The sequence below is a fragment of the Schistocerca gregaria genome, chromosome 2 (assembly GCF_023897955.1).
Source record: "Schistocerca gregaria isolate iqSchGreg1 chromosome 2, iqSchGreg1.2, whole genome shotgun sequence".
NCBI classification, from domain to species: Eukaryota; Metazoa; Arthropoda; class Insecta; order Orthoptera; family Acrididae; genus Schistocerca; species Schistocerca gregaria.
Window position 1 is genome coordinate 500904257 of NC_064921.1, and position 19437 is coordinate 500923693.

Here is a 19437-nt window from a genome sequence, read left to right on the forward strand (position 1 = left end):
TGACATGGCGCCTCAAATTGCGCGACCGCACCGTGCGGCGGAGATCTGCAGCAATCCGATGCCTTGGCTTCACAGTCAACGACCATTCTCCTTAGAGTCCAGACTTGGACATACTCGATTTTCATTTGGTTATATGTTTCCGGAACGTAAAGAACACTTCGAGAACTTTACTTTGATAGTGATGAAGCGGTGCAAGCAGAGGTGAAATTGTGGTTCCGTTAGCGGAATCAAACATTCTATAGTGACGCTATCAACGAGCTAGCCTCTCGTTGGGAGAAATTTGTTTTTCGCCAGGGTGATTATGTTGAGAAATAAATTTTTAGTCATGAAGGAAAGAGATGTAGAATGTTAATGAAGTTTGTTTTAGTTAAAAATCCTTACGGGTTTTCATATAAAAAAATAAGGAGACCCTCGTACATACAGCATTTCAGATCTGTTCAAAAGAGTAACCAGCTCACCATCGTAGTAGAGAAATATAGCTGTTCCATATTCCTGAATGGTTTGATCAGACAGATGAATAATGGCTCTCTGAGGAAATAGATTCAACGTAATCTCACTTACTCTAATATTTTGTTTCAATCTCTTTTGTTCAGCCAGTTGTTGTAATTGTCCTTGGGAAATCAAGGCGTGCTCAAAACATAATGCCCAGAATGCATACTGGAATTAAAATTTTCTCTGTGTTACAGCCGCGTCATGCTTCTTTTCAGCTTCTTCCTGTGCAGTTGCCGTTTGATCCCCTCTGTCGGGATCTTCTGATGTCCCAGTTAGTTGAGCACTCAGGCAACCATACACACGAGAGCAGCCTCAAGAAGATCACAGCATAGGGGTGGAAACGTTAGCTGTGTAACAAGAAACTGCAAAAGATATTGATGCGGCCACGAAATCTTTCAGGCTTACGTACAATACATACTATTTTCGATGCGATTGTTTTGATTTAGGTCAAATCCTAGGAGAAACTAAGTATAAGGACAATAGATTTCGAGTCCGTCAGCATAACAGTTAAAGCCATAACCCAGCCAATGGAGGCTGAGGACAGAAAGCGCGCAAAATACGTAACTTTGGTTCCGTATTGAGTGATTCATCTAAGACAGTCAAACTCCTCCGCATATTTCAAGTTAGTGACTTTCCACTCTCCACCTGGTATTACAGACAGAAACGCTCACTGCTGCAATAAATTGGAATAGGCAGAATGACATGGTATATGTAGATCGGACCACACGCACTGTGGAAGAGATTTGCAGTAAACACCAGTACTAAAATCTCATTTTTTTAACGGATCAAGTCTGCTTTTGCCAACCATCAGCTCTCCAACAGACACGCAATGAAACAAGGGAACAATATATTTCCGGCTGCAGAAACATCATGGTCGGACTGGATTATAGAGTTTGTGGAGGTATGCATTACGGATAATCTAATTAACCAGTTTAGCGACTATCAATTAGATACACTGTGTGATAAAAAGTATCCGGACACCTGGCTGAAAATGACTTACAAGTACGTGGAGCCCTCCATCGGTAATGCTGGAACTGTATATGGTGTTGGCCTACCCTAAGCCTTGATGACAGCTTCCACTCTTGCAGGCATACGTTCAGACAGGTCCTGGAAGGTTTCTTGGCGAATGGCAACCCATTCTTCATGGAGTTCTGCACTGAGGAGAGGCATCGATGTCGGTCGGTGAGGCCTGGCACGAACTCGGTGTTCCAAAACATTACAAAGGCGCTCTATAGGATTCAGGTCAGGACTCTTTGCACGCCATTCCATTACAGGGTGGTTATTGTCATGTAACCACTCCACCATAGGCCGTGTATTACGAACAGGTGCTCGATCGTGTTGAAAGATGGAATCGCCATCCCCGAATTGCTCTTCAACAGTGGGAAGCAAGAAGATGCTTAAAACATCAATGTAGGCCTGTGCTATGATAGGGCCACGCAAAACAATAAGGGGTGCAAGCCCCTCCATGAAAAACACGACCAAACCATAACACCACCGCCTCCGAATTTTACTGTTTGCACTACACGCACTGACATATGACGTTCACCGGGCATTCCCATAGCCACTCCCTACCATCGGATCGCTACATTGTGTACCGTGATTCGTCGCTCCACACAATGTTTTTCCATTGTTCAGTCGTCGTTTACGCTCCTTACGCAAAGTGAGGCGTCTTTTGGAATTTATCGGCGTGATGTGTGGCTTATGATCAGCTGCTTGACCATGAAATCAAAGTTTTCTCACCTCCCGCCTAACTGTCATAGTACTTGCAGAGGATCCTGATGCAGTTTGGAATTCGTGTGAAATGGTGTGGATACATGTCTGCCTGTTACACATTACGACCGTCTTCAACTGTCGACGGTCTCTGCCAGTAAACAGACGAGGTCGGCCTGTACGCTTTCGTGCTGTACGTGTCCCTTCACGTTTCCACTTCACTGTCACATCGAAAACAGTGGCCATAGGGATGTTTAGGAGTGTGAACATCTCACGTACAAACTTATGACGAAAGTGACACCCAATCACCTGACCACGTTCGAAGTACGTGAGTTCCGTGGAGCGCCCCACTCTGCTCTCTCACAACGTCGAATGACTATTGAGGACGCTAATATGGAGTACCTGGCAGTAGGTGCCAGCACACTGCACCTGATATGAAAAACGCATGTTTTTGGGGGTGTTCGGATACTTTTGAGTACTTGGTGCGTGGGATCCCGTCATTCCCACAGTTGCTCTCAGCGTAGACGACGGAACACGCCGAAACCCCTGACGAGCGGCAACCCATCGGACAGCTGAGTTTCGCACGTACACAGCCGTTGGCGCTGCCCGCGGCACCACCTACTGTGATTAGCATTGTTATCAAGCTTCTTAACACTTCGTGAACTCCATCCACGGTGCTAATAAATAGTGTGACATGAGTAGCCCATGTAAATTGTCTTTCCTACAGTTGAAAATGACTCGTACGTGCCTAGTTAAAATATCGTGCTGGAAAGTAAACAACAGCTATACGTAAATGTGAAAATTCAGTTAGTATTCAGTACGTCGTAAAAACCTCTAGACTTTCGTTATCGTTACCGGTACATGGTATTTATCGAACAAATGAATGGAAGTCGTGGGAAGGCCCCATGTTTGTTAAAGTAAATACTTCGTCTGAATCCAGTTAAAACTGAAAAACCTGCAGCTACCACATGAGTGAATCACTGACAACTTACATGAAGGCAGACTATAAAAATGATCACAGTAAGAAGTAAATTGTAATGTCACTCAACAGTGGACTAAAAATGATAGCCAGCATTTGTGAGTATTTGCTAATACTAATAACGGATCGAATGTAAACCTGTGACGCACTGCTTCTGGTCTACTCCACGGTTCAAGGCTGTATACTGATTTGGATGAGCCGCTATCACACGAGTTATGTGGACTTTCACATAAACGAATTACTTTGTCAGGACGAACAGAATAAGATTGCTCATCCAAGTAGCGTTCATCTTGTAATACCTGAGAATGGTTGCACCATGTATCTTGTACGCTACTTCATAGGGATTGGAGACTGCAGTTCACAATATCTCAGAAAGAGTCATTAGATTTGACAAGACTGTACCTTCACCACGACGAATATAGAAGCTTGAGAAAAATCTTAATTTACTCATAGGACTAGAATTTTTTATTTTCAAAAAACCAGTGTGTTTTTCCAAGCCCATATATTTTACATGCATGTTCGTAGAATCTCGGAGTACTTGCCAAAAGTATGTTAATGATTAAAGCTTTGGTCTACAGCCGGCCGGGGAGACCGAGCGTTTCTAGGCGCTATAGTCTGGAACCGCGCGACCGCTACTGTCGCAGGTTCGAATCCTGCCTCGGTCATGGATGTGTGTGATGTCGTTAGGTTAGTTAGGTTCGCTGTTAAGAAATATTCTCACACACATGTGTCAGTACATTGGTGTTCCACCCTGTTGGAAACCGAATTGTCAACATGTTCTCGCAGTTGTGGAAAAGAAAGATTTCCAACAGACGCAGGTTCGTAATTCCTGTACCGTCTTTTCCTCAAAAAAGTACCACCTTTTTTTTTTTTACAAGAAACAAAAAGTGTTATAGAGTCTCTCTCGCGCTCGACTATCGTATGTTGTTGCTGGATCCCCCATATTATTACGTTTTCACGACTTACTTCTCTTCTTAAATGGAATGCAGTTCCGTCACTGACGACTAAAAGGGAAAGGAAATTGTAATTTTCCCTCTCTGCCTCAAATCTGACTTCACTCCGGGCGTTTCTGTTTATCACAAGCGTGAAGGTTTGTAGCAATTGAGAATACTGTGTGGGTTGAAACACAAACGTCGCCACAAAAAACGCCGGATAAACACTTGAGGAATAGCTAACTCTCGGTTGGCACGATTAGAGTTCTGTGGACTACGTACAGAACTCTGTTGGAAGACGTAGAGCCTACGGCTTGGATGAGCACACTAAGGCAAACTGTGAATGTTCCGCTAAGTAAACGACAAGTGCCTCGAAACTTATGCTGCCATTGCCGAATTCTTTGAAATGTAGGAGCTGCAGTGCCGTACTTTACGCGAAAATCACGTCACACAGTTGTAAATGAATTGTATTTGTTGAAACGGAGAACTCATAACGCCTTTTGCTGCTGTCTTGACGCCATCCCGAGTGGCCCTACATTGTTTTCGTTAACGAGATAATAATATCATAGAACAACCATGTGACTCAGAAACTCACAACTGGCGCCAAGGTAATCTTTTAATTTCGATATGTAAGCCAAAATCTAAGCCAAGTTTCCATCTTCGTTCGTATAGAAGACATAGTTTTGTGAAACCGGATGAATCTTTCTGAAAAAGCACGTATTTTTTAGTGGAGTGGTGAGGTATATTACCACTAGGACGGTCGGAGTACAGTACCTGACATCACCGACGATGACGTCGGTGAGGCCGTGGGTGCGTGAGTTCTTGATGAGCATCTTGCCGGCCACGTCTCCCTGGCGGTACTCCACCAGCATCTCCCGCACAACGAACGGCTCCAGGGGCGGCAGGCCCAGCTCCGAGATGCCTGCGGAGCAAAACCACTCCCTGTAATCTAGAATCTGGTTAGCAATGTCAACTGAAACACCTAATCAGACACAGGTTGACCTGTGGGTCGGGAAATGAAATTTGTTGGAATCATGGTTTCATAGAAACTGGAATTTTTGTACCAATGGAAATATGACACGAGGAAGGAATTAGCTCTAGTGTTGGAAGCAAACATCTTCATCTCATTCTTTTTTGACCTCGTCGTACAATAATCGCGTCAAGAGATAGGCATAATTTCTCGCAACGGCCACACATGCACGTGATAAGTTAGCCCGTCAGTGGCATATGGAGTGTGGTCGAGGGAAAGTGTCAATAAGAATGTCAGGCGGTATTTATCGGTTTAGACGGAATTTTTGAACATTTTTCAGGAGATATTCTGGAATTGAAAAGTGTCCGGATATGTTTTGTCGGATAAAATATAACATCGTGTTAATTTTACAAGTAAAGTGAAAATTACCAGTTTTTCGTCTTTGCCACATTCGTATCATTGTGCGTTATTTCGTGCAGCAAGGTGAGAAAAGGTACAGACGTACAGTCCTTGATCACTACCCTGTACACCAGCGTTCTAAGTCAAATGCAGAACTTCGCTGCTATTTCTCACTGCATGACGCGTGCTATATTGTTGATCATAACCTGTTCGTCGGTATGGGCTTCAGGTTCAGTGATTTCGGGGTAATATTCGACAGAAGCAGGCAATGTACCTGCAGTGGATTTCGCCCTCTTTGTTCCTCCCGTTTTCGTTAACATCTGTTACAACTGTAATACAGGGTATTTCAAAAGTGACCGGTATATTTGAAACGGCAATACAAACTAAACGAGCAGCGATAGAAATACACCGTTTGTTGCAATACGCTTGGGACAACAGTACATTTTCAGGCAGACAAACTTTCGAAATTACAGTAGTTACAATTGTCAACAACAGATGGCTCTGCGGTCTGGGAAACTCTATAGTACGATATTTTCCACATATCCACCATGCGTAGCAATAATATGGCGTAGTCTCTGAATGAAATTACCCGAAACCTTTGACAACGTGTCTGGCGGAATGGCTTCACATGCAGATGAGATGAACTGCTACAGCTGTTCAATTGTTTCTGGATTCTGGCGGTACACCTGGTCTTTCAAGTGTCCCCACAGAAAGAAGTCACAGGTGTTCATATCTGGCGAATAGGGAGGCCAATCCACGCCGCCTCCTGTATGTTTCGGATAGCCCAAAGCAATAACACGATCATCGAAATATTCATTCAGGAAATTAAAGACGTCGGCCGTGCGATGCGGCCGGGCACCATCTTGCATAAACCACGAGGTGTTTGCAGTGTCGTCTAAGGCAGTTTGTACCGCCACAAATTCACAAAGAATGTCCAGATAGCGTGATGCAGTAATCGTTTCGGATCTGAAAAATGGGCCAATGATTCCTTTGGAAAAAATGGCGGCCCAGACCAGTACTTTTTGAGGATGCAGGGACGATGGGACTGCAACATGGGGCTTTTCCGTTCCCCATATGCGCCAGTTCTGTTTATTGACGAAGCCGTCCAGGTAAAAATAAGCTTCGTCAGTAAACCAAATGCTGCCCACATGCATATCGCCGTCATCAATCCTGTGCACTATATCGTTAGCAAATGTCTCTCGTGCAGCAATGGTAGCGGCGCTGAGGGGTTGCCGCGTTTGAGTTTTGTACGGATAGAGGTGTAAACTCTGGCGCATGAGACGATACGTGGACGTTGGCGTCATTTGGACCGCAGCTGCAACACGGCGAACGGAAACCCGAGGCCGTTGTTGGATAACCTGCTGCACTAGCTGCGCGGTACCCTCTGTGGTTGCCGTACGCGGTCGCCCTACCTTTGCAGCACGTTCATCCGTCACGTTCCCAGTCCGTTGAAATTTTTCAAACAGATCCTTTATTGTATCGCTTTTCTGTCTTTTGGTTACATTAAACCTCCGTTGAAAATTTCGTCTTGTTTCAACAACACTGTGTTCTAGGCTGTGGAATTCCAACACCAGAAAAATCCTCTGTTATAAGGAATAAACCATGTTGTCGACAGCACACTTGCACGTTGTGAACAGCACACGCTCACAGCAGAAAGACGACGTACAGAATGGAGCACCCACAGACTGCGTTGTCTTCTATATCTTTCACATCACTTGCAGCGCCATCTGTTGTTGAAAATTGTAACTACTGTAATTTTGAAAGTTTGTCCGCCTGAAAACGTACTGTTGTCCCAAGCATATTGCAACAAACGGTGTATTTCTATCGCTGCTCGTTTAGTTTTTATTGCCGTTTCAAATATACCGGTCATTTTTTAAACACCCTGTACATTAAAAATAAATAAATAAGTCTATATGCAAATAAGTAAATAAACGACGCACCACGAAGGAATCATCCGAATGAGACGGGAATCGATAGATGTTGTAATGAAACGGGCTTCCGCAAAAGTCAGAGGAAATGTCTAATATCACTTTTTTTTGTATGTATCCGGTTGGTTGTCGGACGATTTGATGCTTCCTAGGACTTTATAGAGATACACATACAAGTGTCATTTGCCTCCAATTTGCTAGAAAGCTGAATATTTTGTGAAGACTTGTAACATGTTTTTGGAGAAACGTGTACTTCATCATTATCAAGAGTTGTTGCCATTAACAAAATTACGTACAAATGCTGAATTGAATGTATAATAAAGAAATTGAAGCGATAAATATTTGGCGGAAAATATTAAAATTCTGTAGAAGTGTTGGTATAGGTGGCCGGCGCCTCAATCGAGTAACGAGTTAAGACAAAGAACCTCATTATCTTGAGAAATGGCTTGAAAGTTATTACCAAGCGATGTATTTTCATGTGTTATTTATTTTTATGCCTTCCTCTGTAATTAATATTCTTTGCAATTACATTTCTAATCAACACTCCAGTTGTTTACATGTCACAGTTTTCCAACTTACAGAATTTGAGATTTTATTTGTACGTTCTACGTATTTAATCGGAAAAAGCACGAGCTCAGTACTACCATTACATATTAGTAACCAAAACCGAACTGTAATAAATTACATACCTAATGTAATACAAGAGACATTACTGTAATTAAAGCTCAGATCGATTTTCATATTTGGAACTAGTGATGATACTACAAAAATTACGTCAATTAATATTGTAATTTTTTCCTTATTCGGCTCTAACTTCAGTTTCTCTACATTTTGTAAATTTTAATTGTAACATTGAAATTTTACAAAACTAACGATGGAATATTTTGGAAAGGATTGTTAAAATTCATATATATAGCGATGCAGCGAGACAGTTGTTATTGAGTCTGCTTGAGAGTGTGTTTGAAAGTCAACCCGTGAGGTCAGTTTGTCAAAGAGATTAGTCTTGTCTGTGAAGTGCTTTGTTTAAACGTGTCGAGAATGCTGTTCTGTTGTCAATAAATAATGAGAAGTAGCAAATTTATGTTGTTTTATCAAAATTAACTCCAGAAAAAAGTTAAGTGATTTTAAGTAACGATCAAGAAGAATGTAGCATCGTTATAATGTGATGTACATGTTCAGACAAACACAGGATTACAATTTCAGAAAAATTGGACAAATTATCCAAGAGATAGAGTTTCACAAACTGAGCAAGTCGCCGGCAGGAGTGGCTGAGCGGTTCTAGGAACCGCGTGACCGCTACGGTCGCAAGTTCGAATCCTGCCTCGGGCATGGATGTGTGTGATGTCCTTAGGTTGGTTGGGTTTAAGTAGTTCTAAGTTCTAGGGGCTGATGACCTCAGATGTTAAGTCCCATAGTGCTCAGAGCCAATTGAATTGAATTGTTCAGCTGAAAGCGAGAGTGTTTATACGAAATACCATTGATTAGACAGAAGCAGAACGTAGCCGTATCAAAACACAGGTTACTAAAATTCTTGGAAGAACTTAAGCTTTGTTTTTTTCTTTTGTATGCGTGTGTGTGTGTGTGTGTGTGTGTGTGTGTGTGTGTGTGTGTGTGTATGGGGGGTTAAACTTCGTTAGTTAGGTAAGTTAGGTTTAACTAGTTCTAGGGGACTGATGACCGAAGTCAAGTCTCATAGCGCTGAGAGCCATTTTTTCTGAGCAAGTCAATAACGTGTGGTTGTAGCTCTGGCCCTTATGCTGACAGTTATTCAGTTTGTCATTGATAGCTGGAGTTGTTGCATGTCTCCTTGAGCGAAATTGTGCAAAATTCTTCCTAACTGAAGCTACATATCGTCAAAATCCCAAGCTGGTTGGAGGGTCCTGCCGATAATGCTCCAAACTTTCTCAGTTGGGGAGAGACCCGGCAACTTCCTTGGCCAAGGCAGGGTTTGGCAAGTACGAAGACAAGCAGTAGAAACTCTCTCCGCCTGCGCAAGGGGAACTATTTTGCAAAATTTAAGCCCAGGATGGCTTGTCATGAAGGGCAACATAACGGCGTATAGAACATCGTCGATGTAGCCTTGTGCTGTGAGGGGGTCGTGGACGACAGCCAAAGGGATCCTGCTATGAACCGAAATGGCACCCGGGACCAACGGTCCTGGTTGTCAGGCTGTACGGTGCGCGATACCACTCCTACTTGACTACGACCTCACCATGAGGACGCAGTGTGACGACACAGAGGTTAGCACTCTCCGCAGTGATGGAGAGGCTTCAGTCTTCAGCTAGAGAAAGTACTTCCTCACGTACAGTAAACTTCCTCTGATGACAATATTTCTTCGGAGATGACGCTGCAGAGGCGTCGCTGAGTTGGCGCGCCCACGGTTTCTCCTGTCGGTCGCGCCATCAGAACTGTTTGTCAGCAGAGCCAGCTTGCCGGCTGCTTCCCGCCGCCTCCCGTAAGCGGGCCGCGCGTTGAGACGCGCCTTGTTGACGGAAGCCCGCAGGCTGGGACGGGCCGGCCTCCCACGCTTTCACTCTGCGACTGACAGCCGCACGGCTGGGTAATGCGCGCTCGCTCTTCTCTGTCCCCGCACTCTCCAAGGTCAAACGCTGCACGGCGTCCTGACGCACGCGTTTCCACGAAGTGTATTACGACTGCATCAATAGCTTTCCATCTATAACGGGTCGCGGTCACCTTAACTACCGGTACAATGTCTGTTGTCTGCTCCGGTAGGTGCAGTAGGCGTTCAGCTGAAAGCGATGGTGTTTATGCGAAATACCATTCATTAGACTGAAGCAGAACGTAGCCGTATGAAAACACAGGTTACTAAAATTTTTGGAAGAACTTAACCTTTGTTTTTCCTTTTTTGTGTGTTCGTGTGTGTGTGTGTGTGTGGGGGGGGGGGGGGGTTAAACTTCGTCTTACGCAAAATACAATGTATTTCTTTTTCTGTTTACCCACATATGTTTCGACACCTACGTGTCATCTTTTATGGGTCTCGATTTATCTCTTAAAATATCCCACGAAGTTCGCAATTGCTTTTTGGGTTAAACCTCAAAAACTACAACATGTGTATTTATTTTATTAAAAACCTAAAAACCGCCTCGATTGCGAAAAAAGCACCTAGTGTGGTCATGGGCCATCGAACATAGGCCGGTGTGAGGTGGAGCGTACACCATTAGGTTAAGTAGTGGTTTTGACTATGCACATAAGTGCTGTTTGTGTTTCCTTTTCTTTTTCGTTTATAAATGTATAGCCATGGTGTTCTTTTAATCATTGACAAAGGTCTTCTGAGGCTCTTGTGGGTTTCATTGCTATTCTGAAGAAGGTGTAGTTATCTACGCCGAAACCTGGGTTAACACTTAACACTAGGTTCTTTTTTCGTAATCGAGGTGGGTTTTAGGTTTTTAATATACTAACCAACGATTGCTGACGCGCTGCGATGTTGAAGGTTCTGTGTATTTATTAATTTGTTTCTAGTGCTCACCTGAAACTGCATTACTTATAAAAAAATTTTGCTTTTATACCTTTTTATCGTTTTTATAGCAAGTCATCTAGAAAGTACTCGTAAATAAATTTGTTTATATTTGAAATGATTTTTCGAGAGTAGTGCTTGCGTATTTCACTGACCTTGCCTTTTTCGTGCAATTGCGCGTCTGTGGTCGATTTTCTTTTTGCGTTGCCATTGTATACGCAGTTTTACACTTCTTTTTTAAGTTCCACTCTCATCTGTTTCGACTTTTTTTGTGCACAAAATCTGATTCGAGTAAACACTTAAACCTCTCTATACTCATAGAGAAGCGCTATTTTATTGTACCGGATGACCTCTTCATCGTGTTGTTTCTGTTCAGTGTGGCACTAATTTTGAATGTTTGGTGAAAACTATTGTGACCTGTCTGGTGGGGGAGGACGTTCGTGTGTGTTTGTGTGTGTGTGTTTGTGTGTCTTCGAGTATAGCCATCTAGTTCCCAGTCTGAGTGGGATACCCAGTTCATCGCACTGCTGCTCAGTGTTACTTACATTCTTTACTTCTTCCTGACATTGTTCTACTGTGTAGGCTCCGCATTTTAGTCCCTGATCTACACGGAAACGGCACTTGTTTCCATCGATGGACGATCTTCCAAACGTTATAGCTCAGTTCCATAGCTTCACACTACCTTCACCTTCCATGAACCATTTTCTTATTGTTGTTGTTGTTGTTGCTGTCGGCATCAATCCAGTTACCATTTTATTGCAGTTCTCCACTCTAGTATGTTATGTGTAAGCCTCTTCATCTTCGCATAACTGCTGCAACGCACATCCATTTCACCATGACTCCTGATGTCGCGCCTTTCTCCCCTTGTAAAATTTTTACCGTCCACACTTTCCTCCATCACCAAATTGACTATTCCTTCATGTCCTATCAAACCATCACTTCAGTCAAGCTGTGCGATAAATTTATTTTCTCCACAGTTAGACTCAGTATGCCTAATTACCTATACGGTTCACTCATCTACTCTTCAGCATTGCTCTTCATCAAACATATTTCAAAAGTCCCTATTTCCTGCTTGGCTAAACTCTTTATCGGCGACGTTTCACTTCCGTACAAGCCTACACTACAGTAGAACCAGTTGTTGTTCGCACTCCGCAAATGATATTAGAGCGTCAGTAATTCTTGATTTCCGATAAACCTTGCTGAAGAAATATTTGCTTTACACTTTACTGTTATTTTGGTACACCAAGCAATAGGTTATTCTATTCTAGTCTATTGTAACATGGAGACCGCTTTCGTTTTCTGCCATTGCTCACTCTGACATTAAAGACTGTGTACATTAGTTAGCTGCTTTTTATAATAACTGGCTATGCTGACAGCAATTAATCATAAATGTATAGAATTCAGAGGCTCTCAGACATAATTTGACTGTCATTAGTAATGAATGATACGAAATTTATAAACTTTGTTTACGGTACAAATGCCGTAAACAGTAAAGATACAAGCAGTAAAAGAAAGAACGTTTATTGTTTTAATTTTTCTCTAAACAGATTGTCAATGGTCTTCAGAACAGTTTAGGGTTGATAAACGTGTTCCAGAGGTATACTAATACGTCGAAACTCTGTAAAAATTATCCTACTACTGAAAGATGTGCTGATAGCCATACCGTAGAACAGTATCCAGTTTCCTTTTACTGCCCGGAGTACAAGGCATGTGAGCACGCTCAGGACTCAAATCAGATTCATGGTGGAATCACTGACATTAATTAAGTAAGAGCGAGCGACACGGCGCAGTGGCTGGCGAGGCACAGGAGTCGCGTTCTACAGGATGGAGTCGCCTATCCGGCCTCCTGATTTACGTTTACTGTGGTTTCCCCTAAATCACATAAGGCAAATACCGGGATCTGATGTAGAGAACATCCAAACTTGAGAAATTCAGTTCTTTTTATTTAACTGACGATTAGATTCTGGCGTCAGTTCTCTGCTTGTCGTGCCAATGCTCACAAAAATTTTGACTTAGATACAAACATGCACAGTTTTAACATGGTTTTCGTGCTGTAACGGGAACGCCATTTTTATGTATGGATGGTTTGAGAATGGGTTTTGATACCCAAAAACGATCACTGAATTTCACAACTTGGGCTGTTTTCTACATCGAAATGGTTAACACAAATTGCTGTTGTGTTATTAACCCAGCAAGCTGGAAATACAAAAATGCCGGGAGGGTTCCTTTCAAGAGAACACGGGGTATTTTCTTCCTTCCTCCTAAGACAGATAGGTCTTGATTGCTTTAGTAGTGTGTATGGCGCGTTTGCGTATAAGACTGTGTCTTTAATGAGAATTAAAAGAATCGGTGATCTTTGGTTGAGGACACTGACTTGCATTTCACATGTGGTTTTTAAGAAGCAGAAACTAAGAAGAAACGGGTGCTCGAAGATCTGTTTCCTGTGAGACTATTAGAACATGATTTCGTGTTTCGAGTGCTTTCTGATCATCTTGGCTGATAATAATTCTGAGATTACCTAGACGTGAACTTGGTAGTCTCCGCTGAGTTCGAAGTTTCTTTTCAAGAGACATTGCAAGGCAATCCTGACATCAACAAATGTTTCATAGCCAAGATGCTAAGGTCTTTGCACAGCAAGCTACAAGTGTAAAAATACACTTGCACATTACTCTTCAGTAAAACTCGTACTTAACAATAACGTCACTGAAGTTAAAAATTTAGTGAACACTTTTATACAGACACATGAAGGTAGCTTTATGAGGCTATTCCTTGAAGGCCCGTTGTAAACGGGAAATATCGCATGAATACACAAGTGCTGTTAAAGCGTAGGATAATCTGCAGCTGATCAACACATAGCGCTGAAAGTGGAAGGTGACCGCCGACGTAACCAGACGTAATAATCATAAATAGGAGAATTCACCCGATTTCATTAATGGCGAACAATTACTGCAGTCAATCTCAGCCTTCAAACAATTAAGGTTATCCATCCACATGGGTCCATTGATGGTGGAGCGACCACTTAAAGATAGCGATGGAATGCAGATACCATAGTAAGAGGTATTACAACAATGATAAAGAATTGGATGCACGAAGAAGCCGGTGCACGAGGCTCTGATCGGTCCTTCTTCCCTGTATTGGTTAACACTGTGGGACACTGGCCATTAAAAATGCTACACCACGAAGATGACGTGCTACAGACGCGAAATTTGACCGACAGGAAGAAGATGCTGTGATATGCAAATGATTAGCTTTCCAGAACATTCACGCAAGGTTAGCGCAGGTGGCGACACCTACAACGTGCTGGTATGAGGAAAGTTTCCAACCGATTTCTCATACACAAACAGCAGTTGACCGGCGTTGCCTGGTGAAACGTTGTTGTGATGGCACGTGTAAGGAGGAAAAATGCGTACCAACGTTTCCGACTTTGATAAAGGTCGGATTGTAGCCTATCGCGATTGCGGTTTATCGTATCGCGACATTGCTGCTCGCGTTGGTCGAGATCCAATGACTGTTAGCAGAATATGGAATCGGTGGGTTCAGCAGGGTAATACGGAACGCCATGCTCGATCCCAACGGCCTCGTATCACTAGCAGTCGAGATGACAGGCATCTTATCCGCATGCCTGTAACAGATCGTGCAGTCACGTCTCGATCCCTGAGTCAACAGATGGGGACGTTTGCAAGACAATAACCACCTGCGCGAACAGTTCGACGACGTTTGCAGCAGCAAAGACTATCAGCTCGGAGACCCTGGCTGCGGTTACCCTCGACGCTGCGTCACAGAGAGGAGCGCCTGCGATGGTGTACTCAACGACGAACCTGGGTGCACGAATGGCAAAACGTCATTTTTTCCGATGAATCCTGGTTCCGTTTACAGCACCATGAGGGTCGCATCCATGTTTGCCGACATCGCGGCGAACGCACATTGGAAGCGTGTATTCGTCATCGTCCTACTGGCGTATCACCCATAGCGATGGTATGGGGTGCCATTCATTACACGTCTCGGTCACCTCATGTTCGCATTGACGGCACTTTGAACAGTGGACATTACATTTCAGATGTGTTATGCCCCGTGGCTCTACCCTTCATTCGATCCCTGCGAAACCCTACATTTCAGCAGGATAATGCACGACCGCATGTTGCAGGTCTTGTACGGGCCTTTTTGGATACAGAAAATGTTCGACTGCTGCCCTAGCCAGCACATTCTCCAGATCTCTCACCAACTTAAAACGTCTGGTCAATGGTGGCCGAGCAACTGGATCGTTACAATAAGCCAGCCGCTACTCTTGATGAACTGTTGTATCGTGTTGAAGGTTCATGGGCAGCTGTACGTGTACACGCCATCCAAGTTGCGTTTGACTCAATGCCCAGGCGTACCAAGGCCGTTATTACGGCCAGAGGTGGTTGCTCTGGGTACTGATTTCTCAGGATCTATGCACCCAAATTGCGTGAAAATATAACCACATGTCATTTCTAGTATAATATAATTGTCCAATGAATACCCATTTATCAGGTGCATTTCTTCTTGGTGTATCAATTTTAATGGCCAGTAGTGTATTAACGGAAGAGCTGGCTGCGATGCGAGCAACACGATTCGTCCCATGCTGACTGAACCATGCAAGAACGCCACAGAAATGCTCATTAAACTATGTAAGTCGGTAGCAGAAGGAAACTGTCCCCGACCGAAAGACTTACTGTTGAATTTCTGAGACTCGACCTTCTAAGAGGAAACGAGCTTTTGCTGTTGAGAACTTCCAACGTAATAAAGTAAAGTCGTGTGGCAAGGCTAACTGGAATGCGCCAAGGAACAGGTTCAGACGCCGAACTGGGAAGGTTTTCCTATCCTTCGTGCACACTGGCACTTCTCCTTCACAAAATGTGAGAGTAGTGTGTATATGGTAAGTGTAGGTGAATGTGATGTGTGTGTGTGTGTGTGTGTGTGTGTGTGTGTGTGTGTGTGTGTGTATGTGTATGTGTGTAGTGTAGTATAATGTTCGTGTTAGATGATGAAGACAGAAGAACGAGCCTTGAACCCGGTGCCGGCACGTGCCTACTCCTCTCAAAAAGTACCAAAGTGGCCGCCGACCTTAACGTCCCCATCCGAAGGACGAATGATGTCGTCAGCAGCTTCACTGTATGAGACAATGCAAAGAGGTTTAAAATTTAATCCAGGACATTGGCACAAAGACTGACGATCAGGGGATTACACCGTCACCGCTGCTCCCGTTTGTCGTAAAGGCAGGGAAAGCAGCCAACACTATGGGTCGTACCCAGCCAGTTACCCATCCAGGTGCTGACCATGCCCAACGTTGCTTAAAGGGGGCACCTTAACGAAATCGCCCAAAAAATTCAATTTATTTTTATTTATTAGTAGAACTCATGGAAAATAAGTTCCTAAAGTTTCAATGATGAAATCGCATCCGAAGTACCTGAAAAATAATTAAATATGTAATGCGACCTTCCATTGACACTTTTTAAAGCAATATTTCAATACTATCTAGGTGAACAACGATTCCCTGCATTACTTCAGAGCAAACGTGCACGAGATACATTGTTCTCTTTGGTTTTATGCATCACCTGTGATTCTGTTCCGTATCTTAGAAACAAATGAGTCTTTAAATTCACGCCTATGGAAACAATGCCTTAGAACCAGATTTTTATCTGCTACAGTTATCAGAATTGCAACTTATAATGTAGTTCTTGTATTTAATGATGGGAACCTCGGGAGGATAGAGGTATTAGAGAGAATGGGCTTTAAGCCAGGAAATTTCACTCAAGACATCTTGAGAAAAATAAATTTACGGCGCGTCAGTTGAAGGCCGGGTCAAGGAAAGAAGCCAGAACACAAGAAACCAGAAGAGAAGCCCTGAAGGGCAAGAGGACCCTGATTACAAATATGGGGCCTTCTGAAGAGGTCACATATGAAAAATCGTTAGGTTGAACCTTAAGTTGCATTTCCTGAAAATTTAATTTGAAGTTTATGTACCTTTCTCTCAGAATCTACGAAAGCTAGAACTAGGCCGGCCTGGGTGGTCGAGAGGTTCTAGGCACTACAGTCTGGATCCGCGCGACCGCTACGGTCGCAGGTTCGAATCCTGCCTCGGGCAGCGGTGTGTGTGATGTCCTTAGGTTAGTTAGGTTTAATGAGTTTTAAGTTCTAGGGGACTGATGACCTCAGAAGTAAAGTCCGATAGAGCTCAGAGCCATTTGAACCAAGGTTAGAACTAGAAATTTAGCACATTTATTTCTATAAACAAAATAAATGCTGTCTCAATAGTAAATTTTGAAATTCTCAGAAAAAGCTGAATATGGGGAAAGGTGCTTATAATTTTGCATGAATTTTATTTTATACCTACAAAATTTTAATTAACGATTATTTCAATTCTCCTATTCGATATGTTCAAAGAACCTCTTGAGAGAAGCTTACTATATGCAAAGATATTAAACAGAGAAAATTTTGTAGAAATCTCACTAATAGTTTCTGCGAGAAAGGTACATACATTATCTTTTCAAAATAAAACTTTTAAATTACATAAAAAGTTTAATATATATATGTCGAGGAATATAAAAGTAAATTTGTTAATTTCCTGCAAAGCACGGTACAAAATTTCATTGCCGTATCTCCAAAATCGCGGAGTTGTGAACTTTTTAAATAGTTTTTTTTATGTACGTTCCCCCTTAGCTTCGGTGATCTGGGGAAAAATGCTGTGTTCAGCGAGGCAAGGCAATTGGCTACATCTGTTATAATGACAATGAAAGTCTTTTTCCCGCGTGACACCCGCGAAGGGAATGAGGCCGAACTATACGTCTCCGGAAAAAAAAAAAAAAACTGGTAATGGAAGTATCCTTAAACATTTTCCCGATCAGTGACGGCAAAACCCAGAGATACAGCCCGAAATCCTTGTACTTAAATTTCGTGAATTTCCTGCATGCTACTCATTCTTGTATATCTGACATGAGCTTGTATGGTTAACTTTTTTACTGCAGCATGTAATTATGCGTTTCCAACAAATGAGAACAGCTTACGTGGTTCTAACGGTTTCGTAGCAGCAGTTAGCAGCTGTGTTGTTATACCTCATTACAGAGCTCTGACACGAAATATAAGTAACACGAGTGACCTGGTGGTTGCGACATGTATTTTTGCACTGTCTGCTGCGTCGGCTATCCGTGGCGGCAACCTCAACGAAAGAAAGTGAGTGCTTAATGGGCGACGGGAGGCATTGTGTGGCCGGCGCCTGCGGTTTGCGGTGTAACGGTTTCTTCCGCTCCGCCTCCTCCATGCTGTCCGTCTCTCTCTCTCTCTCTCATTCTGTCTTTGCCTCAGCCTGTTGCTCGAGACAGCCTGCCTGTTTTCTCTGCCCCGCCTCTGCCAGCGGCCTGCCTGACCCACTCACCCACAACCTTACAAGTGGTGTCGCCACTGGGAAACGAAGTTCAGTCCAGCCCATCCTGCACAAAGACAGGAAACTCCAGTCAACTGGAATTCGCATCTATGTTTTAAATCACGTCTGAAAGTCTGGCTTTGGAGAACGGTAGAACGTCAGTTTTACTTTTTTGTTATCATACGTATCTCTCTAATATATGCAGCATTAACGAAACGACATCTCGGTAATTCAACATAAATTAGTAGGCATATTTGAACGTGACGACTTTGTATGATTGATTTTGAATGATATGGCGGACTTTTGGAAGAGTTTCATTCGCGGCGATGTTAATTTCTGTCACATTTAGCGATTTCTGTTACCTGGGACAAAAGTGAAATACATGTTAATGGCATAGTGCAATATGCACGAAAGGGGTTACATACGTAGGCGAGTGTCGCGGTTGTAGTGAGCTTCCATTCTCTGTCTGGTCATATTCTGCAGTTTCCCCAGAAACACTTAACGAGCATGTCGGTGTGGTTCCAATCACAGCCGATTTCCTGTCGTATTCTTCGCCAGTTGGGATTTTCGCGGGTCTTTTATGACCTCATTGTTCGTGGATTGACCGCACATGGAAGGACAATGCGACACCCCACATGTCCAGAATTATTACTCTTCTGAGTTTAAACACTTCCGCTGGCCACCAAACTCCACAGACATGAACATTATTGAGTATGTCTGGGATGCCTTGCAACGTGGCGTTCAGAAGAGGTGTCCACCCCTTCGTACTCTTACGGATTCATGGACAGCCCTGCTGGATTCATAGTGTCAAATCCCTCCATCACTACTTCAGACATTAGTCGAATCCACGCCACGTCGTGTTGTAGGCACTTCTGCGATATTAAGCAGGTGTACCAGCTTCTTAGGCTCTTCAGTGTACTATTCACGTAGAATGACTCTCCAATAGGCTAAAGTCTCATGGATTAAAAGGAGAAAGGTATCTGTCAAGTTGCGAGTCGAGTCCATATATCTTTCTAGAAATTTCACCCCATCCCCCCTCCAACCACCATAAAGCAGATAGCTGTATCACAGAGCATCCACAATGGAGAGGTATCTGTTGAAAGGCCAGAAAAACGTGTGGTTCCTGAAGACGGGCAGCAGCCTTTTCAGTACCTGCAGGGGTAACAGTCTG

General features: G+C 43.3%; 1 protein-coding gene across 1 annotated transcript in view; it reads right to left on the reverse strand.

The window, feature by feature from the left end:
- LOC126328393 (protein takeout-like) overlaps positions 1-19437 on the reverse strand; it is a 77293-nt gene that overhangs the window by 48014 nt on the left and 9842 nt on the right. Inside the window, exon 3 of the mRNA XM_049996031.1 lies at positions 4888-5035. Coding sequence (XP_049851988.1) covers positions 4888-5035 — 148 coding nt within the window. The remainder of the gene's footprint in view (positions 1-4887; positions 5036-19437) is intronic.